The sequence below is a fragment of the Ursus maritimus genome, unplaced genomic scaffold (assembly GCF_017311325.1).
Source record: "Ursus maritimus isolate PB19 unplaced genomic scaffold, ASM1731132v1 scaffold_26, whole genome shotgun sequence".
Taxonomy (NCBI): domain Eukaryota; kingdom Metazoa; phylum Chordata; class Mammalia; order Carnivora; family Ursidae; genus Ursus; species Ursus maritimus.
Genome location: NW_024425119.1, coordinates 24425046 through 24448730, shown reverse-complemented (window position 1 = coordinate 24448730; position 23685 = coordinate 24425046). Strand labels below are relative to the sequence as shown.

Genomic DNA, 23685 nt, shown 5'->3' with positions numbered 1-23685 from the left:
ACAGTGCCCTTAGGCACTAATGCTTGACAGCCCACCTTTCTAGCTACGTAAGCCAATTTATATATGTAATATACATTATTAAAGATTGGTTGAAGGGGAGCAGAAGGGAGATACTTCTGTTATCATTTCAAACTGAATGCTAATAATAACACTAATAAAAGTAATGCCTGCTAAATACCAGGCACTGTTTTTCGTGCTTTCCATGTACTGACTTGGTTAATTCTCACAACAACTGATGAGGTAACATATGTTATCTCATCTTACCAAAGAAGGAGATAGACAGTCTAAGCTCCTTACCGAGCTCACATGGCTAGTTACAGATAGAGTTAGGACTCAGACCCATGCAGTCTGGCTCCAGGGTCCGTGCTCTTAACCACTCTAAACATCTCCTTTCTGAAATAACCTTCTTCCTGACCCTGGGAAATTTCGCGTGCTGATTCACCCTGCATCCGTGCACTAGGCTTACACCATCTCTCCAGTTCCTCCCTTCATTTTCCTTCTCTGCCTTCCCTCTTCTGGGCTCCCCCATCCTTCTTGGGGGAAAGTCCTTCCTCTGTCACACAGATCTGGTGACCCATTAGCCTTGGTTCCTGAAAAAACCTCAGAGTTTCCCTTTATACTCTGAAGCTTATGGAAGTAGTTTTCTAATCAAAAACTGTATCTTTCACGAGAGAAATCCTTATGCTGCCTGTTGAGATTATATACACACATATATAAAACATGCTTTTTATCTTTATTAAAGTCATACTGTTCAGCTTTGTAGTGCCCCAGTTTTAAAAAGGTGGAGTCTGTGTAAGTAGCCTGTTATTTTGAGCTTAAGAGGTTATTTTAATAAATTTAATGATTTAGAGTCAGAGAATCTAGATTTAAATCCTAGCTTTACCACCTACTACTTATGTAATATTGGGCAAGTCATTTACTTTACTAAACTTTATCTTAATTGATCTGTAAAATGGAAATAAGAATACTTATTATTTATCACTCAGTTGTACTGAAAGTATCAATGAGATAATGTATTTCAAGGAACTAAATAAATCATAAAACTTTGTTTTAATAGAGCCACAAAGTTCCTGTAACTTCCTCATTAATATATTGGAACCTCCTTTCACCTTCTAACCTGATTATATTGGAAGTATTAAGGTATAAGCATCAGCTTAATTTGTGGGACTGGAGAGGTCTGTAAGTGCTGTGTTTATCCTTTGAATTAACAGAAACAGCTTCACTGTTTCACTGTAGTTGCTATGGTTACTGTGGCTTTTTGCCCTGCTTTCTTGAGGGGTTGCTAGCCTTCTGCTTAGAGCTTCCCCTTGTAGGTATGAAGCCGACTCCTAGGCTTCATAAATTGCTCTGTACGCACACATTGCCCATATTGAAAATTGCAGGACAGGCATCCATTTCAAGACCTGATGTCATTAGAGTCTTATCTGAAAGTCCCAGGACCTGTGGGTCATGGTTCCTGGCATTCTTTTAGGATAGCCTATGTACGGGAGCCAAACTCACCAAACTTGTCTGTTTATATTTATTGGGTTATGGTTCAATTGTACTTGATCTGGGAGTCATTGGTTTTCGTATGTTTTCTTCACACTGTCTCTCATCAAGGTTATATAACTGTCTTTTAATCAGTACAGTTACTAGAATTATTTTTATTAATTTTTTTACTTTATTTCTCTTGTATATATTGTGCCTATTCCATGATTTTCATATTAGTAACAGACAATTTCCCCACCCAGGATACACTTCTCTGGAGTGTATCACCTTTCCCATCTCCTACCTCTTCTGGATACTTCCATAAGTCACTAAGCAGACAGTGATTAGGCAGATACTTTCAAGGTTCAGTATTTCTACCACTCACTATGATATATTTTATCATCATTTTGCTGTTGAATCCTTTCTACATCATTATTCACTCCTACAGCAGAATCCGTTTTATACATTCTATGGCAGGCTTGTCCTAGACCCCATGCAAAGCAATGTAGCTAATGAAGTACCAAAAAAACTTAATGCCTATCTATCAGTGGGTTCCTGTGAGTGAGGCTGCCATGGTAACACATTCTAAATTAAATGTACTGTAATTTAGATAAAGAGAAAAATAACTCCTTGTAACTCTGTGTAAACTCACATTTACACAGGATGATCATTGGGTTAGTGGCTGTTTTCCACTCTAGGTGCCAAACTCAGGAGGGCGGGGATTGTGGTGGCTTTTCCTTTTCGTTCTATCCCTAGTAGCTGACAGGGCCTGGCACATAGTAGGCACTCAATAAATATGTGCTGAATCAAGAATGAGTTTATAGTAATATAAAAAATCAAGGGGCTCTTTGCATACAACTTCTTACAGTGCCCTTGTAAATTTTTAAAATAAAATCATCAGTAAGGATGAATCCAGTAACAGGAAAATATATTGGATTTTAGCGGAAAGTGCTAAGCAAATACAAGCTATTATGAGTATATGCTAAATAGTACAGGAGACTGGTAAAAAGCTGCTAATTTATGAAATAATAATGGGCAGCGCATTAAATGTGTGCTTTTATCCATGATGTTTATGTTTATTTCAAGCACACAAGCACTATTTTTCTCCTGTTAGGCATTAATATCTTAAAATACGTTTTCTTGCAGTATTCCTTCTATCAGCAGTTGCATGAACAAAAAAAGTCAGAAAAATTCTTCAAAGTTCTGTATGACCGAATGAAGGCTGCTCAGAAAGAGATAAGATCAACAGTGACAGTTAATACCATAGACTTAGGGAACAAAAAAAGGGATGATGACAATGAATTGATGACGTCTGGTCCACGAATGAGAGGTAAAGAAATATTTCAGTACTTGGGGGAAGAGAGAACAGAAGGTCACACAACTTTTAAGTCTCACTGATCTTTGTTATCTCACTTACCTTAGTCTCATTATCCCAACTGTGGTTCTGTGTACGGAGCTCCATTCTTAAATTGTTATGGCCATGGGGCTGACCCTGAAACGGCTGTGCAGGACCAAACTCAAACAAGGCATTATCAGTGCAAAGCAACTAGTGACATGAGACTATTTGGCTTCATTGTGGAATGCACGGTAAAGAGCCAATTGCCCAAACCTTTGGAGTGTTCGTGAAGTCCAGACTTTAAGAACAGAAATTACAGCACCATACCCTAATGAAAGATTCTTGGTATTTGGAAGAACAGAGTCATTGGCAAAGTATATACAAATCATATAAACATTAAGGTTTTGAAGTTTGCCCTGTTTTTCCCACCTTCTTGTATTCAAGAATTCTCATACTTTATATTTATCGGAAAGGCACGAGCCCTTCTAAAATTGGCGAAGCATTAAGATCTTTTTTTTAAATGTCCTGTGCAATTGTAATATTTTAGTTGCTCCTTCAGATTGTTTTGGAGAAATTGTTGCACCTCGTGTCAAATGATTTTTAATTCAATTCTTAGAGAATTTGAGTAATTGGTTGTCTTGTTTTTTAGTTAGCAAAAGGAAGTTAATTCAGAAATATAAGAGTGCTGTTTTATTTCAGTAAGAGATTCATCATTACTTTTGAAAGAGGGAATGAAAGGGCAATTAACAGAAGCTTCTTCGGCGACGTCCAAAGCATACTGTGCCTACCGAAGGGAAATGGATCCAGAAATAGACATCATGTGTGCGGGATCGGAAGTGGGAAACGCTGAGGAAAAGTCTGCGGAGGAAGTAACGATGAGTCCTGCGATTGCCATCATGCAGCCCATACTGAGGTTTCTTCAGTTGCTCTGTGAGAATCACAACAGGGAACTGCAGGTATTTGTTCTACTTTGTGTAAAAGCTGAGAAGACAGCCTATGATTGTAGGTAACTAAATCCAAATAAAACTAGGGATGGAGGATGGGATAGGCCGGTGATGGGTAGTAAGGAGGGCACGTATTGCATGGTGCACTGGGTGCTATACGCAACTAATGAATCATCGAACTTTACATCGGAAACCGGGGATGTACTGTATGGTGACTAACATAATATAATAAAAATATTATTATGAAAAAAAAAACTAGTGTGTAGTTTTAGAGAGATAATCAATAAAACCAATAGTGTTCTTCTGAGTTGGGAAGAAACATTTGCATCTAAGTGAAGAAAAATGAAGGGAAAATTCCTTTATGCATGAAAAAATCAGGCTCGTGTATTATCGTCCTTCGCATCCACAGCTCACATCTTTTTAGCCTCGGTTAGCATCATCTAATCCTAGTATTTTGGTATTTGTTGAGGAAGGTCACATTTGCCTCATCTATACCTTTTTCATAGTCTTTTTTTTAATGATTTATTTGTTTATTTCTTAGAAGGAGGGGGACAGGGGCAGAGGGAGAGAGAGAGAATTTCAAGCGGACTCTCTGCTAAGCACGGAGCCCAACTCAGGGCTCGATCTTAAGACCCTGAGATCATGACCTGAGCCGAAAGCAAGAGTCAGATGCTTAATCAGCTGAGCCACGCAGGCACCCCTGCCTTTCATGGTTTTATAGATACTGGGGCTTTCATCATTTCCAACTCAATTCATATATCTTGAGTGAGGATACAGACTATATTTGTATGCCTTCATTAGAAACAGTTAATATAGAAGAGGATTTTTTAGGACAGTAGAGGTTGATACCTTTGTAGATGAATATAGTCCTGGTGTTACATCTTCTTTGGGACATTTTTCTTTGTCAAGTGGACAGACTGAGGGGCACCTAGGAATTTTGGCCTTTTGTTTTTTGCATTATTTGTGCCCTGCTTATGTCACATGGCGTAACTACACGAACGGTGAAATCGTCTCTAAGAGCACATATTCAGGACTAGGGAGAGCAGAGTTTGAATGTGTTCTCTAGTAAGAGCCTAGAGTGGAGGTGTTCTGAACTGGTAAGAGATGGTAGATTCACACAAATTGAATTAAATATCCTCTAAGGAGAGGAGAAGCTCAGGAAGTCATGACTGGTAGAAACTGTGAGTCTTGTGGGCCACCCCACCACAATGTGAGAGGGCTGCTGCCGAGCTATGGTAGGCAAAGGCCAAAAGTATTACTTCCAGAGGGAGGTGCTGGGATGCGCCTACATGCTTGTCCTGATTCATTTGGTCTGTCCATGTAGGAGAGAGAGAGATAGTATCTGATCAAATATTTTTCTAATAGGAGTGTGGGATCAAGCAATTTGGAAAATGCTCTTACAAAATAGTTTTGGGGCACTCGGGTGTCTCAGTTAAGTGGCCAACTCTTAGTTGCAGCTGGGGTGGTGATCTTAGGGTCTTGAGATCAAACCCCACATCGGGCTCTGTAGTCAACAGGGAGTCTGCTTGATAGTCTTTCCCCCTCCACTTGCAGGCTCTCCCTCTCTCTCTTGAATAAATAAATAAAATCTTTAAAATAGTTTTGTTTTAATAGAATAGATGGTAGAATTATTCACAATAGCTAGTATGTGGAAGCAACCCAGTGTCCACTGACAGATGGTATACAAAATGTGGTGTATGCGTAAGGGAGGAAATTATGACATGTGCTACAGCATGTATGGTCCTTGAGACATTATGCCTCAAGTGAAATGAGTTAGTCACAAAAAGACAAATACTGCGTGATTCTATTTATAGGACATACTTAGAGTAGTCAAAATGAGAGAGACAAAGTAGAGTAGTGGTTGCCAGGGGGAGGGAGGAGGGACGAATGAGGAGTTGTTAATAGGTACAGAGTTTTAGTTTTACAAGATGAAAAGAGTTCTAGAATTGGACGATGGTGATGGTAGCTCAACATTATGAATATATTTAATACCACTAAACGGTACACTTAAAGATGTTTAAGATAGTAAATTTTATGCCATAATAAAAAACTGGGAAGAAATCACACACAAAAACTAAAAAAAAAAAAAAAAAATTGTGGAAATAAATTCAAATAAGTAAATTAAGTAATAAATTAAATTAATAAAAATAAGTAATAAGTAAAAATAAAAGTTTCCCTCTCTGCTTACCTTTCACTAGGTTTACTCCTCCAAAGAAATTACTGTTAACAGGTTGTACTTCCTTCCAGGGATTTTTATGCATATAGAAGCAAATTGATCTGTACATGTAAACTCTTTTTAAAAAACGCAGATTATGTAATGTTCCTCAAGTTACTTTTCATTTAGTTATACACCATAGGACTAGATTTTGTTTATATCAGTACATATTGAAGTACCGCATTTTTATAGCTTTGCAATATTCCAGTGTTCGGATGTACTATTACTTGTTAAATCAGTCGCATTATGATAGCTATGGTATGGTTTCCAGTTTTTGCTATTATAAGCAGTGTGCAGTGAACCTTTTTGTAGTCGTGTGTGTGCATTGTATAGATAGATAGATAGATAGATAGATAGATGTTATATATATTATATGTAATAACTTAGGTAGTGTAACTGTATGTTAACTGACTATTTTAATAGGTGCTTCTAAGTTGCCCTCCATAATGGTTATTTCATTTACCGTTTGAAGCTGCACTGTTTATAAGGGGTCATTTACTTAAAAATTGCTTCTTTCCCTGATGAACTTCTTTCTAGTTTCTTGTTTCCTTCTCCTTTTTCTACTACTTTTTTTTGCCTTCTCCATATAGTTATAAGATAATGACATTGTTATGAACTATACTGATAAATTTAGATTCTTGAGGAAAGAACTTAAGACTTTTTTCTTAAACCTAGGGGAGCTTTAATAGATGTGAACACTCTCTTAGAAAGAGCAATTCCATTCCACATTGCCATGGGGATATTTTTGAGTCAGAAAAACACACATAGTGAGAGAGCTGAAAGCAATTAGCACAATGATTTCTTTTAACTCCTCAGGTATATTTTCTTTTGCCTTCAGAACTTCTTGAGGAATCAAAACAACAAAACAAATTATAACCTGGTCTGTGAGACCCTTCAGTTCTTGGACTGCATTTGTGGAAGTACCACGGGTGGCCTGGGCCTGTTGGGTCTCTACATCAACGAGAAGAATGTAGTGCTGGTCAACCAGACTCTGGAGAGCTTGACGGAGTATTGCCAGGGCCCATGCCATGAAAATCAGGTAACCGTGAAAGCAGTTCTTCACGCAGAAGTATTCATGACTAATTAGCAAAAGGATCACACTGGTGAAGGAGCCAAGCTTTGTCTACATGTAAAAGATCTTTCTTCTTGCTTTGCCAGATATTTTTACTTTTCTCACGAAACTTACAAAGACTGAATTCTAGACTAGCAAATACTATGCCCTATTTTTATTTAATTTCATCATAAAAGAAAATTCCCATGAAAATGTTCCAGATAAAAATCAGACCTACCGAAAAGAGTGAAATGTGTTTCTTCACCGTTGCTCAGTTTTCATCTTTAGCGACNCTTTCCCAGGATTTGTGGAATACACTCCCTTTGGCTTCTACCACTCCACTGCAGTGTGTAGTATCCATTATCTCCTTTATACTCACAGTAAGCTTATGACAATTATGAAATAGGTCTTATTGTTCCCATGTTGTGGATGAATAGGTTCTGACTCAGAGATCAACTGATGTTCCGTGGTCTCGGAGTGACAGAATCAGTATGTTGTAGAGCCATTCTTAAAACTCAGGACTTTCGATGGGGTCTAAATAGAGTGCTCTTTTGACTGCATTACATTTTTAAGGGTAAAATTTCACCTCTCTCTTCCAGAAGGTTTGCCTGATTCCATTTTCTCAGATATCAAGGACACATTGTGGGCATAGAAGACAGGACACTTGAGCTAGTAAAGAGAGGGGAGTCACCCTAGAGTTTATTAATTGACTGTTCACATCCACTTAAGTGTTACAGGGCTATCATTGCAAGCATGGATTCAGCCTGGAAGAAAGAGTTTTCAAGTGGTAAACATTTCTGGATATAAATCTTACAGAAGCCATTGAGCCCAAACATCAATGCATAACAGAGAAGAAGTGAAAAAAAAAAAAACCCACGCTGCTTTTCTATTGCAAATTATGACATATGCACACACATATGTATAATCATGTACACACATATGCATACATAGGTATGTAGAATAAAACTCAACAATTACTGACATAAAGAATTTGTAGTGAGGATACTTCCCCCCTCTATAATGTGCATGTTTCCTGGTAAAAGAGTTTGCAGATTTTGCCCTGGATTTTCCTGGATTATATTTCAGTCTCTTAGGGTAATGACACAAGAAAACTTAACTGTTTTTTCCTTCACTGTTTAAAGTGAAGGAAAAATATACAGATTTGGAGACTTGGTTTTGTTGTTGGTAAAAAACATGTATATCTACAATATCAAATACATATTCCCCACTTTTGGTCTTATAAAAGGATGAAATTGAGTTTTGAAATTAATTTACTAAGTCAGGTAAGCTCTAAAAGTAAAAACTAATACTAAAATAACATAATAAAATAGTGATCGATAATGATAATAAATGTGAATCCCACATACTCTAAAAATATACTTACTTTGAACCCCAACCTCTGAAAATGTGTGGGAGAAAAGATGGTTACCAGAAAATTCCAGAAATGATCTGCAAATCGATTCCCTCTAAGTCTAGCAAGTGTCTTAATAATCAGAAGAACCTCAGGAAATGTGGAAGATGGATGGAAGACACCTTTCCTTGGTGTTGGGGGGGTAAAAAATTTTTTGTGCAAAGGGACAAATGAAGCCCATTCTAAAAGGTAACAGTCATTTCAGAGTTACCTTAAGTTTACTCTTTCTCATTTAACTCACCTGGGTTTCCCTTTTTCAAACCCCTTGACACTGGCTTCTGCATGGTAACGTGCAGTTCCACAAATTCCAACCCACAAGTTTCTGATTTTCAAGTTCTGTCCATTGAGTTAAGTTCAGGTTCCTAGCACAATAGACCCTAACCTTCAAAGCACTGATTACCTCTCAGGATGTTTTATAAACTTTCCCCAAGTCAGGTCCCTCTATAAATCATTCAGGCTTAAAGGAATCTGCAGAGCTTGTCCTCAACCACCATACTTGACAGATATCCCCAAAACATTAGAAGGCACCTGTCTTTCTTGTCTACTGCACCCCAGCAGGTGCAGCAGCGTCACATGTGGCTCACTTAGCATTGAGTAGCTGCTAAACTGACACACCGAATCAGTGCCAATGACATTGACTTACAAACCTCCGACACGCAGCGGGCACTCCATTCATAAATGGGAATATTCTCTTAGGAGAGATCAGATCATAAAATTCTGAATTTAAGGCATTCCCCTATTGGAGGGCATATTAGAATTTGTTGACGGAAAGGGTATTAACTTAATTCTTGAAATTCTTTGAAATTCCATAAAAATGCTTCATTTTAAATGATACCTATTTACACACATTGTCTCTTGCAGTGTTCTGCATTCAAAGGCATTTAATCAATACTAATCAATTAATAGAGTCAATATGAAAGAATAAGTCAAATTTAAACTATTGACTTAATCTCAAAGTTCAATCTTAATTCTGTTTTAAAGGTCAAAAAACTGAGGTGACTGTTCCTTCATGTCAGATGATTTCTAGTGGTTTTATGTTGTAAATAAAACATTGCTTGGTAAACATTTTGTTTTCTAGACGTGTATTGCTACCCATGAATCGAATGGGATTGATATCATCATTGCCTTGATTCTAAATGACATAAACCCTCTTGGTAAATATCGAATGGATCTGGTGCTCCAACTGAAGGTAGAGTAAATCCATTATTCAGGGGCGGGGAAAAGTGACGTTTTCTATATAAAACTGCCTTTCAGAATGACTCTGACTCTTCAAGTAGTTCTTGTAAACACCCAGGTATTATCATCCGTTCAGCTAATGAATTGACAGAAAAGAATAGTGAAAGTACAATGTGCACTAAATCCCTAATAAACGTCCAATAAGCTTTGAGGTCATGTGCAGTTGGAGGGTACTTTACTGACAGTTCTTGTAAGTAGCCACTTTGTTTCACTGCTTCTCTCTGTTTTTATTCCATAGTTTATCATACGAAGGAAGGAAAGGTGTTGAACACTCATTAGGCCATATATTATTAATCCGTCTTGACTACAGAATTCTATCTAGCAAGTAACAATGATTTAGACCATGTAAAAAGAAAGGCTGCATTTTAGTTTCACAGCTCTCTTCTCTCAAAAAGTTGTTTTCTTTTCCATCAGAATCTTGTTTTTTTGTCAAATACTATAAGCGATTCTCACACTCCCTTTGAGAAGCCGCTTTAACTGAAGCTGTACACATACTTCCCAGTAGTTCCATTTGTCAGCGCTCAGGAAGAAAGTGGAATTTAAAAAAATTTCTCCAACTTATTCTTTAAATGGAAATAGACAAGTGAATATACACAGGAAGCTATATAAATCCCAAATCCAAAGACATGATATTCAATATAGATGAATTATTAAAGACCACGTTACTGTGGTTAGTGTTACAGAGGTAAAAAAAAAAATCATTGGTTAAATACAATTTTTCTGTAAAGACAGGTCCATCCAATATCAGAGCAATTTTTTTTTTTTTTTTTTTTTTTTTTTTTTTTTTTTTTTTTTTTTTGGAGAGAGAGAGAGCACATGTGTGAGTAGGGCTGGGGGCTCAGAGGGACAGAGAGAGAGAAACTTTTTTTTTTTAAAGATTTTATTTATTTATTTGACACAGAGAGAGAGACAGCGAGAGAGGGAACACAGCAGGGGGTGTGGGAGAGGAAGAAGCAGGCTTCCCAGCGGAGCAGGGAGCCTGACGCAGGGCTCGATCCCAGGACCCTGGGATCATGCCCTGAGCAAAAGGCAGACACTTAACGACTGAGCCACCCAGGCACCCCAGAGAGAGAGAGAGAATCTTAAGCAGACTCTGCACTGAGTGTGGAGCCTGTGTGGGGGCTCCATCTCATGACCTGAGCCAGAAGCATGAGTTGGACACTTACCCGACTCAACCACCTAGGTGCCCCTAGCAAATATAATTAACTTTAAACTTTGTATCAGTAAATTTGTGGCCAGAGAGAATAAGAATGATATTTTTATAATTTGGTTTCTAAATATAGATTTAGATATATAATGGAATGTACATATATCCTAATTATGTGAAGATTGTGCTAGGGCTCCTAATAAGCAAATGTTTCTTTCCATAGACAAGGAAAGACAAGGTGAATTTTTATTTTTTTCACTGTTTTCATTGGCAATATGTATAAGCCTTGGGTCTTTCTGTACATAGAATAGAACAAAGGTGATCCTTATGTAGATTGAACTTGTGTCCCTTTCCTCATTAGCATCATGCTTTTGTTAGTGAAGCAGCCTCGGCCTATGTGACAGACAGCTTAGGTTGAGTTAGTAGAAAAGTGTTCATTTCATCTTAAATTCAATCTTGAATCATAATTTGTAAAGAAAGAACATACAGAAGCCTTGGCCTTTGGCTCTTTATATCCTTTATTGGCCTAAAGACTGTACCTTTAAATCTCATTTTTAATTAATATAACTTAATGGAAGAAAATACTGAGTGATTCATTTATTCATTCATTCATTCATTTGAGAGGGGAGGGGCAGAGGGAGAGGAAGAGGGAGAAAGAGAATCACAAGCGGCCTCCCTGCTGAGCACACAGTGGGGCGTGGGGCTTGATCCCACAACCTTAAGATCATGACCTGAGCTGAACCCAAGAGTCAGACACTTAGCTGACTGAGCCACCCAGGAGCCCTGTGATTCATCAATTTAAAACAAAGTATTAGGGGCGCCTGGGTGGCTCAGTTGTTAAGCGTCTGCCTTCGGCTCAGGGCGTGATCCCAGAGTTCTGGGATCAAGCCCCGCATCAGGCTCCTCTGCTGGGAGCCTGCTTCTTCCTCTCCCACTCCTGCTGCTTGTGTTCCCTCTCTTACTGCCTGTCGCTCTCTCTGTCAAATAAATAAATAAAATCTTTAAAAAAAATAAAAAATAAAAAAAATAATAAAACAAAGTATTAAAAAAAAGATAAAACCAAGTATAGACATACAGATTATTTACAGATCCAAATATCTGTAAACAACTAAATGATGGGGTCTTACTTAACAGTACATAGGTATTTTTAGCTATTCAAATGAAAATGCTTTTTTGAAAAAGGACTATTTAAAATTTCATTTGTTACTAACCACTATTTATTATATCTTTTCGAAATGTGACGTTGGCTAAATCCAGGTATATATAAAATACCAGGTGAATGGATTTGACTTGAAATATTTAAAATATGGTCTTCTACTTAAAGAACAAGGCATGTGTACCTTTCTAAACAATCTATGAAGCTTTGTATATAATGGCCAATATGAGAACAAGGCTTATAAAGCAGAATAATATATATTGGCAGATTTTAGGGGGCTTGCATGGGTAGAATGCTTTTAATCATAAATTCTCCATAACATTAAAGAGTAAGTCATATTAAAAAATGCTACATTAAGGTTTATTTTGTATCATTCATCCTTACATTTAATTGCCTAATCATTTATGCCTTCATTTATAATTTTAAGTATACTTAACTGTATATACTCATTTACTATGAAGGCTTATGCATTTTTATCATGCATATGTCTTGTCCTTTAATTTTTAATTTACATTTCATGACTGATCTGTGACTGCAAAGTTTTGAATTTGTAAATAGGTATTTTTTTTTTAAAGGTCTCTAGCTTCCTTTGGAAGAAAATCTTCTTTTAACACTGACACACACATTTGATTTCTTAGTGTATATAGGCTCTTGTACTTTCAATTTGATTCAGATTTCAGGTCATTTACAAGATTTCTGTTCTTTCAACATAGTGTAAAAAGAAGACTGGGAAAAAATCATATTGCCAATGGTATTCTGAAATTGGATGTATTTTTAAGCTATTATGTATCGGGCCTGCTAAGTGAGGTTCATTAGACAATACTGTTAGTGTTGCCAAGGTTTTAGCTTTGAATTCTGTGGGGTCAGTTCAGATTGCTCTGAGGATTTAAGTTCTCCACTAATCCTGTTGTTTGTATAAGATGCTAGATTATAAAAATGGATTTTAGGATTGGTACAAATCTGCAAAAATTGAAGATGGAACAGAAAAAATTAATGTCACTTCCCTTACAAAATACTAATTTTTTTTTCAGGGTGGGTCAGTGATATTGCTGCCGTCATCATTAGACATCATTGCTCCTAATATTAGTCATTTAAAGATAGTCTTTAGGCTGCACCCCTAAAAGAACAAAATAGAATTTGGTATTAAGTTACTCAGTAAAATTAATTTGTATAAATTTAACACATTTTATGTGGTGAATGTCTGCATGCATCAAACAGCTGATTCACTTCAAGTTTTTATCCTATAAGATGTTAATTTTGAGTCACTGAGAAACATCTTAAAGCCATTTGACTTTACTTCTCTTGTGCTCCTATCCAAGACTGTGTGTGGAGCTTGAGATTTTTATCTAAATAAATATTGCAAAAACACTGTAGAACTATCTCCCAGGTGGTTTTTATCATTTCACAGTTTGCCACAATTCTGGGGCAGTGCTATTGAAAACAGTGTAAAGAAACATCTTTCCAAATATTGAGGATATTGTGCTTTGTGTAATGAGACTTTCTATAATTCTTTGGATTACAGATCCACTCTATCAGAAACATTAATGGTATCTACAGTTTAATGTTTGAGAATATATATTATAAACCAAAGCAGAAACATCAAAGACAACATAAACTATTTTTAATCTCTATTAAACAAAAAAAAATATTATTCTTCTACAACCCAGATGGTAAACATGTTGCATATATACTGCCATGGAGTGCCACCTGTAAACTATTATCAGTAAATTTTTATTTTACTTCTAACTCACGAGTTTAAAATTTTATAGATTAATTCTCAGTAATTATTGCTCAGATTTATTTAAAATTTTGATATGCTAATATGTATTCATGTTTCATGTGAAAAGCAATTGTACTAAGTTCTTTAAATTATATACCGTTTCTCTAAAATACATCATTGGTACTGCTTTGCCTTATCATCTTGTTAAAATGGCATCAAGGCAATGTCTATTTAGAAAATGGTGATGGAAAATAGTATATTTTAATGCATTACATATAAAGTCAATTTGTATTTAAAACAGCCTTTTTCCAATATTTAAAATATTCTTTGTAACATACTCTCATGATTCATTATTTTTATTTTGTGTTGACAATGAAGTAAAACCTTCTATATTAAAATGTGAATTAGCTAAATGAAATTAGCAGTTTAAAATTCTGTTTGTTTTTTTAAAAATTGTCGTGGTAATGTCAATTAAAACAAACACAGAGATCGTTAATCCATGAAATAGGCTTTCCATGTGAATTAACTCAATCTGTATCTATAGAACAATGCCTCTAAGCTTTTGCTGGCCATTATGGAAAGCAGACATGACAGCGAGAATGCAGAAAGAATTCTTTTCAACATGAGACCCAGGGAACTGGTAAGAAAGCTTTTGAAACTGTATTAATAATGTTCATCCTAAAAGGGATAAATTTGTAGTATGCGTGTCGGGGAAAAGGGCTAGTGGCTTTCACTGCTCTACCAGAGTATAATGGCACATCACAACTTACTTTGCAGGTAACCCAGGAGGCCCCATGTTGGCAAAGCCTGTGTGATTTGGGTCCTTACTTCATTGGTTTCATCCACTCTAACCACTTTCCTTAATCAGATTGTCACACTCTGTTAAACTATCTGAAAATTCTTTTTGCCAGAAAAAAATAAGTTTGCTTTAGTTTGTGTATTGAAATATATGAGAAAGGTGTCTAAAAAATGTTTGTACTCCTCAAAAATTTATTTATACCTCTTTTTGAACAATAAAAATAAAACCCATACCTTTTGTACTTGTTTCTATCAGCGAAATGTTGCACCATGCTTGGCCTAAAGGAAATTATATGAAGACTTGATGGGGATTCCACAGAGATCATTAGTGTGTCTTCTTATTGTAGAAGTGATATTTTCCTCCTCACTTGCATGGAAATTATGAAGTAACATAAGCATGATTTAAAAACATTGAGTTTCTTTTTCTTTAATTTTAATCCCAGTATAATTAACATACAGTGTTATATTAGTTTCAGGTGCCCAATATAGTAATTCAACAATTCCATACATCACGACAAGTGCCCTCCTTCATCCCCATCACCTATTTCACCCTGTCCCCCCATCCCTCTCCCCTCTGGTAACCATCAGTTTGTTCTCTGTAATTAAGAGTCAATTTCTCGGTTTGTCTCCATCTCTCTTTTTTGTTTTCCTTGAAAGAATTGGTTTTTCAAAGCATTGAGAACACACTCAAACCCATGTAGCTCAGTGGCCCCATGACTGAGTCCCAGTCTTAGGAGCACCACTGTTGATACTATGGGGAGATCCTGTGGAAGGCACTCTTTTGCTCCCTCTTTAAGAGTAAGGAGTGGAGCTGAGGAGGCCTGGTAAAGAGAAATGTAAGATGCAGTTTTATTTAACATATATTTACTGAGAGCCTTATATCTGTAAGGCGGTGAGCTAAGAGAAGCAAGGCATTCTGTATTCCTATGGTTAAATGGGGCAATGAGTTACATATTCATTCAACAACAGCGCTATACAAGAGCCCTTAGAAAATGCTGTCTCCTCTGCCTGCAACACCTTTATCTCATCACGCGCTGCCTCGTGTGGCTCACCATCAGTCTGTTGCCTGAGTTCGTGCCCCTGCTCTGTGCTCACTTAGTGCCTCACGCTTAGTGTGGCTGTGGGACTGTTGTGTTCACCTCTTGATGTGCTGGCTCTCCCACTGGACAGGAAGTTCCTAGAGGGCACATACTGTGTTATACCCGCTGTTGGGTCCTCAGTGCAGAGGACAACATCCAGCTTCATTTGTCCCTGTTACCTAGTGGGCGCTTAATAAATAATGGATGGTTATCAGGGTTCCAGAGTCTCCTGATTGGTGGGAACTTTGACATTGCCAACATTCAAATATCATAGCAAAATTTTTCAAGGAAGACAGAAAATATTGTAGGAAAATACTTTCACATTCGTATAAATTAAGACATTTTCCAAAGCCATTTTCATTAATAGTTCTTTTGTACTCTTCAAGTCTTAGAAAGTGTTCCGGTTTTTAAGTATACCTCATAAACAACATAAAATGTCTTGTTCCTATTTGCTTTTTTGATAGGTGGATGTGATGAAGAATGCCTATAACCAAGGACTGGAATGTGACCATGGGGATGACGAGGGTGGAGATGATGGTGTTTCCCCTAAAGATGTTGGACACAATATCTATATCCTGGCCCATCAGGTGTCACCTTTTATATCTTGTATTATTGCTAATCTTATCAGTTGTGTTTTGTGTCATGACTTGTTATATTTTCAAGTTCTGGTCCCGTCAGTTATTCAGCACCTGTCCCCTTGCTCTGAGCCAAGGAAACGCTCCCAGAGTGCCTGATTGTGTTCCGAGAGCTGTGCTAAGTGTTGGTTCACAAGAAACTGGTACTTGCCACCAAAAACTGCTGGGCCAGGAGACAGGAGACAGTGCCAGGTTAGAAGCTGAGAAATAGACAAACCATGACAACACATGGAAGCTCGAAGGAGAAAGGAGGAGAGGCGAACTGAGAAGATAGAGGGTGTGAAGTAAGGGGGTACATGTGGTCTAATCGAGACAAACCTTGCAGACGGCTTCTGGCCTCTTTGAGTTGTAGGTTGGCGTGCTTCATACAGAAGCCAGAAGAGGCAGCCTCTAATTGGTTTCCATTGGACTTCTAACAGATATGAGGCTAAATTTTAAATTCTTTTAGAGGACCCATTGCCATTCTATAGTTCTTTATGAAAACAGGCACTTGATAAGTGTTGTTTGAAGAATTTAATTTTATTAACATGAAGACCAACTTTAAATTTGCATCTTCTACTGCAAATTTTTTTAGGAGTTAAAAATTTTAAATATACAGTGCCAATTTGATTTTGTCTATAGTGACTCCCTCTTTTTTATGGGATACAGTCCAAACTTTTCCGACCTTTCCTTCTAGTCATCTTCTCACATTGTCTACCTCTCCCTCTTCCTTCTTCCTCATACAGCTTACCAGTTAATTGAGCATTGATATAAAGTACATTGATTTATTCTCACTTTTTTATTTTTCCAGTTTTATTGAGATATAATGGACATATACAGCACTGTGTCAGTTTAAGGTGTTAAAATGTTGCTATTTAGACACTTCTTGCCCTTCTCTTCTCTGTATAACTGTATAATGTATGTAAACTTGAGTGTAATCTTTACAAAAGATTCTGGGAAGGAGTCAGATTTTAAAATATATTAACAAAAGAGGCTGCTTTGATTTTTTAATACAGTTTGATCACTGTGAAGATTTTTGGGTCTCTCATCGTATAGCAAAATGCATATATAGATGGAAACAAATAAGGGCAGATGGGTTATAGCTAGAAAGACAAAAGAGAATTTTAAGTATTGAGGAGCTGAAAGCCAGAATGAAGGACAAGTTGAAGGAAGAACACAGAGTTTTAGGAGGTGGAAAAGGTGTCATTTTATTTTTATTTTTTAAAGATTTATTTGTTTGAGAGAGAGAGTGTGAGAGAGAGAATGCGCACAAGCAGGAGGAGGGTCGGAGGGAGAGGGAGAAGCAGACTCCCGCTGAACAGGGAGCCAGACATGGGGGTCAATCCCAGGACCCTAAGATCATGACCTGACCTGAAGGCACTTAACCAACTGAGCACCCGGGCGCCCCAAAGGTGTCATTTTAGAGACAAATTCAGGTGACAGGAACTGAGTCAGTCTAGAAAAGGAATGACTAAAGATTGAACGTGAGTGGAAAGAAAAAAAATCACCGGCTGAGAATGAAAATCAAATTAGCTACTAGGAGGAAGAGAGAAATGTGATGGGCCAGCATGTGCATGGACAGGAGCTATTTCAGAAGCTGTAGCATTGTGGAAGGAAAACAACAAGGAAGAGTGGGCCAGAGTGAGCAATGAAATTTTAGAGGAAGGAAGTAGGGGAATTCAGCCACCCATGTTTTCTTGACTGAAAGCTAGTCTCGCTCTGTCTGGAGAGGCTGGCCCCTCTTGCACGAGTGAGCGGCTGCACGAACAAGTCCTGACATGACAGCCTTTCAGTGGGGAATGAACAACCAGCCCAGCTAAGTCGGCCTTGGAACCGGTAAAGTGGCAGATGTTTGAACCAATCACCCACGTCCGTGGAGAGGAGGTTTAAAAATGCCATCTCAGATTACCCATGTAATATGCGGAACAGTTAAAATGTCGAGGTCAAGAAAAGACTTTTGTAGGTCAGTTCATTTTTAAGCAGACTAAGTATAAGAGTAGGGAGTACAGATTTTAAAAACAGGCCATAGAGAATGTAGAAAAGAATGGAGAATGAGGGTAAAGAATGCAAGAGCTGGCCATAGAATGAAGGATAATGGTATAAAATATGAAAGAAGTTAAAAATGAAGGATAATGGTATAAAATATGAAAGAAGTTAAAAATGCAGATGGCATAAGGGTCAATGATCTTGATGGGTGTCAGTTTATGACAGTGCTTGCAGAGAACAGATTAGATTCAAAGACCATGGTAGAGTTGTCCAAGGAGTAGGAATTCAGTAGTAAAAAAGAAGGAACAAGAGGATACAATTTACTGAAACGAAGAGATAAAATTACGGATGTGAAAATGGCTTGAATGGATATACAGAGGTTTCTTAATTTTGCAAAACCAAAATGTTGAAAGAGCAGTTGTTTGCAGAGCTGGGCTGGTACAACATAGAGATACATCAGTGAAGCCAGACTCAGTATAGGGAAGAAATTCTGAACACTCTAAGCCTTGTGATTAAATTGTAAGAGTAAATATGAAGTGAGAGTCCATGTGTGTTCTTCCAGGAACTCAAAAACAGGATAGGAATGGCAAAATATATGGAGCAGTGTATGTAAGTGACAGTGTAGAGTTAAGCAACTGTCTGCTTATTTTCTTAGAGTGACAGGGAACATTGTTACCTTATTACTTTCAAATGTATTCTCTTGGGTGACTCCTCCCACCATTTTTTTTTTTTTTAATGAAAAATTCAGTTTTCACTCAGAGAAGAGAGCCCACTGTGCTTTTTTGATCTTTCCACAAGTGACTCCTTTGGCATTCTCTAAGCTGACATGGTAATTTGGTTTCTCAGGAGGCCAACCATGGTTGCTGAGTACTTTAAGAATCTGCTGTCCAAACAGCCACCACATGGAGGCACAAATGCAAAGAGTAGGAGTTGCGTGCTTTGTTTTCAGGAACAGCCATGTAGCTGTGCTCCAAGGATTTGGTGGAGCCCAGGTTTTGCTGCTTTCATTGTGGATATGGAATTATTTGTCTCCTGAATGCTGATGACCATGCAGATTGGTTTCTGCCTTTGCACAGTTCAGTAATTCCAAAACTAAGGTTCAACTTCCTCCTTGTTTTACTATAATCATCTTTTGTACAGACAGTTTATTTTGGTGCACTCAGACTTTCAATTTTTGTTGTTATTCTTTTCATGGTAGTGAGGCAGTTCTGCTTTTTCTACCGTGACATCCTTTTTGGCCCTTCCTGTGGTTGGTGTTACAAGAAACAAATAATGCTTCTTGTAAGTGTCTTGTCTGATCTACATAAAACTATAAATACATCAAAAGGGAATTTCTTAAGTTCTAATACTATGGTGCGTGCAGAACATTTCCTTAAAATTCAGCTATGGGTCCTTTTTGATCTTCTGTCCTCCACATGTTCTCCTTACACATCTCTGCCTCCTCTTTCTGCTAGGCTTGTTCTCTTATATTTTGCTTTGTTACTCTTCCTCTCCTCTTTATTCTTATCTTTCCATAGAATAGTCACTGCCTGCAATCTAGGACATTCTTCAATACTTTGTATGTGTTTAACATGTATTAAACCATATTGCTTCTCTGCTCCCATGTAGCAATTTCTGTTTTTCGGTCTGAAAAACTTTATTTTCCCCCAAGCTTTATTGAGCTATAATTGACACATAACATTGTGTAAGTTTAAGGTGTATAATGTGTTGATTTGGCACATTTATATATTGCAAAATGATTGCCACCATAGCATTTGCTTCATCCCATTGCATCATTTTTTCCGTTTTGGCGGGAACATTTAAGATACGCTCTCTTGGCAACATTCAAGTGTATGAGTACAGTGTTATTAGCTCTAGTCACCCTGCTGTACCTTAGATCCCCAGAACTTGTTAGTCTTATAGGCGGAAGTATGTACCCTTTGACCAACATCTCCCCATTTCTCCCAGCCTCCAACCCCTGGTAACCATCATTCTACTCTCTGTTTCTCTGATTTCCACATTTTTTGATTCCACATATAACAGATCATATGGTGTTTCTCTTTCTCTGACTTATTTCACTTAGCATAATGCCCTCTAGGTCCACCCAAGTTGTTGCAAACAGCAGGATTTCCTTTTTTCTCATAGTTAAGTAATATTCCATGTGTATATTCCATATATATACACACCACATCTTCTTTATGCATCATCCATTGATGGACACTTAGATTGTTTCCATATATTGACTATTGGGACTAATGCTACAGTGAACATGTAGGACTCTTTATTTCAATACCTACCAGAATTAAGATGTATATGGAGAAAAGTATTAATTAGCAAACCTGTGGAAAGCAAAAATAACTCCTGGCTCATAAGGCAAAAAAGAATGGATCACTTCACTTTTTTTATTATTATTATTATGTTCAATTAGCCAGCATGGAATGGATCACTTTAATTGGCTATATGAAATTATTTTTAAAATATAGGTTTTAAAATTTTTCATGAGCTTTTCCTATGTCACTAAATGGTCTTTGAAAACATCATTCTAACGACTGAATAATCATTCATCATTTGAATGTACCATAACTTATTTAATCACTCCTATTGTTGGACATTTGGTTTCCAGTGTTTTTGATATTATAAATTATGCTATGATTAACATCCTCATACATTAATCTTTGTCTGTTACACTGATTACTTCCCTAGGATAAGTTCCAAGAAGTTTAATTACTAGATCACAGGGTAGTAACTATTTTATGGTTCTTGATACATATCATAAAATTGTTTTCCGCAGTGTGTGATGGTGCTAATCTTACTGAATCCTACATTATTACCATTTAAAAAAATCTTTGCCAAACTTATAGTGTTTGGAACATAGTGACTACTTCACAAATGTTTGTTAAGTGAATTAATGAATTATAGATGAAAGGGGGATCTCATTTTAATTCACATCTTTTGAATTACCAATAAAATGGGCCTCTTTTTTTTTTTTTTTTTGGAGTGAGAGAAAGAAAGAGGGTCAGTGTGGGAAGGGGCAGAGGGAGAGAATCTCAAGCAGGTGCCCCACTGAGATGAAAACAGTAGTCAGACGCTCAACTGACTGAACCCCCAAATGGACTCTTTTTTCATGTTATTTGGTATTTCTATTTTTTGTGAATTATTTGAAAATGTGCTTATCCATTCTGACAGTATTCATTTTTTATTAGTGAATTTTAATTAACAGTAACAAATCTTAGTCATAGTAGCTATATCTACTTCTTCCTGATTAATTGCTTTTTAATGTTTTAATGGTAGGTTTCTTGTGCCCTGTTGAGATCTCTTAAACACACACTTAGATTTTCATCTGGTATATAATGAATTCAGTTAAGTATTTGATTATATAATCTTCCCATGTCATAGTGCAGGAATAATAAAAAAGCAAGTTCTAAGGCTGAGTTATCTCTGAAGGACTAGCCCCAGATTCAGTAATAAGAGGAGTCCATGAGGGCAGGGTTTATAGGAGTCACATGAATGTGACATAGAGCATGTGTCATGGAAAGAGCTTTAGCAGAAGTCAGGGCCAAATCCAGACCACCTTCCGGGTCAGACAGGGCACGTGAGTGAGCACTGTGGGAGCAGGTGAACGTGGGACAGTCTGGTGACCCTCTTCCAAAGCACACCTGCTGACTTTCCAGCTGGATTACAGGCCCTAGATTTCAACTTCTTTTGGCATTTCACAAGAAACCTGAGTTTTTAAATTTTTGAAAAATGTAAAATCTCTTAATTTTTTAATGTTGACGACTCATTTGATAAAAACACTGAGCAGTCCAAACAAAACTCACCAGCAAGTGGAAGGCAGCCCATGAACCATAGTTTGCCACTTATGGAGTTAGAGTGTCCAGATTTCTCATTTATTCTTCATTCAATTGCATGGATCTATTGAGTGCCTACTAGATGCCAGGCACTGTGCTGGATATTAGGAATAAAGCAGTGAAGACTACCAAGAGATCAGCTCTCAGGGAATTTATATTCTGACTGGGAGCAATGAAGAGTAGACAGACCAGAAAGACAGCAGATAGTGATATAAGCCCTCCAGTGAGTGAAAACAGGGTGTGATGATGAAAGGCAACAATGGAAAGCTATTGTAGATTGGGGATCAGGAGGGTTTTCTCTGAGGAGCTGAAATTGAAACTCGCTCTAAGTAAAAAAGCAAATGCCAGCAGTATGAAATGGGGAAATATGGCAGACATCCCAGAGAGTGGCCTGAAAGTGGCAATGAGCTTGGCGTGTCTAGAGTAACAAAAGATCTTGTAGCTAGACCCTCCACCAGATGTTAGGACTCGAATATTATAATCATAATACAACGACCCGAAGGTCACTTATTACAACGTAGTCATTTAAGAACATTTATTGAGCACCTTTTACGTCAGGCATTGTTTCAGTCGCTAAAATGGAAAGATGAATAAAGGTGCTATCCAGAGCTCACAATTACTATGCTTTTGTTAAAGTGGAGGTATGCACGAGACAGGTATGCATGAGATACATGTGCCCTAGGAGTTAGGAGAGGATTCGTGGAAGCCGTGATACTTGAACTGAATCTTGAAGGCTAGAAGGAGGAGGGAGAACGTTCCTTCAGAGGCAACTTCTGCCAAAATGCACCATAGATATTTTAGAGAAAGGGACTTCTTTTGGGAATATTGGTAGGGTTTTTGTGTGGTATCTACTTATGTCTTTATATGAAATGAATATAATAATTTGAATTAAGTCAACATCTTTGATAACTGTGAACACCTTGATTATAGGCATCTAATAAATGTTTCATGAATGATACAAGTGAATGAATGTAAAATGAATGAAGGAATGACTAAGACACGACATACTCTAAAACGTCAGTATTTATAATTTCAGTATTATAACAAAAAAGCTGAATAGAGATAATGTCTTGTTATCATCATCATCCTTATCGTGATCAAAATTAATGATAAATTTTTCCACTGGAGTATAAATACTTTGTGCCTAGGCACATTTTTTTTCTAGTCCTATGCCAACTACATACCTTAGCATGTAGTGGACACTCAAGAAGAGTTTGGGGAATAATTTCTTGCAAAAATGCATGCAGGCTGATAATATTTTTATGTAATACAGGCAATAAGTAAGATTATGAGGGTCCTACCAAACTGATATTAGCATGCTTACAGTCAAGACTCTTACTCAGCTCCTATGGGCTTTTTAATTCCGTGGAGCGATCACATCAGCAAACCCCACATAGACAGAGCCCTGTGGTATCTCCCTCATGCCAGCACTTTTCTTACTTTTGTTCATGATGCCACTTCTGAACTAATAAAATATCTCCTCCTTTTCTTAAAACTCATGTTAGTACTTCCTTAGTTTTTCTAAGATCCAAGTTGAGACTGACTTACCCCATTTCTTAGATGAATTCCAGCCAACAACGATCTTTTCCTTGTATTGGATTCTTATATCTGTTATGTTCACCCCGAACTGCGCACATACTTTCACAAGAGCTGATGCTGTATATCATCCTCGAATTGTTCTTTGTTTCATGTGTGTAG

The 23685-nt window shown here is 37.3% G+C and overlaps 1 protein-coding gene across 1 annotated transcript in view; it reads left to right on the top strand.

The window, feature by feature from the left end:
- Positions 1-23685, top strand: part of ITPR2 (inositol 1,4,5-trisphosphate receptor type 2) — a 474341-nt gene that overhangs the window by 316093 nt on the left and 134563 nt on the right. Inside the window, exons 40-45 of the mRNA XM_040642268.1 lie at positions 2614-2797; positions 3503-3759; positions 6801-7001; positions 9503-9613; positions 14228-14323; positions 16025-16147. Coding sequence (XP_040498202.1) covers positions 2614-2797; positions 3503-3759; positions 6801-7001; positions 9503-9613; positions 14228-14323; positions 16025-16147 — 972 coding nt within the window. The remainder of the gene's footprint in view (positions 1-2613; positions 2798-3502; positions 3760-6800; positions 7002-9502; positions 9614-14227; positions 14324-16024; positions 16148-23685) is intronic.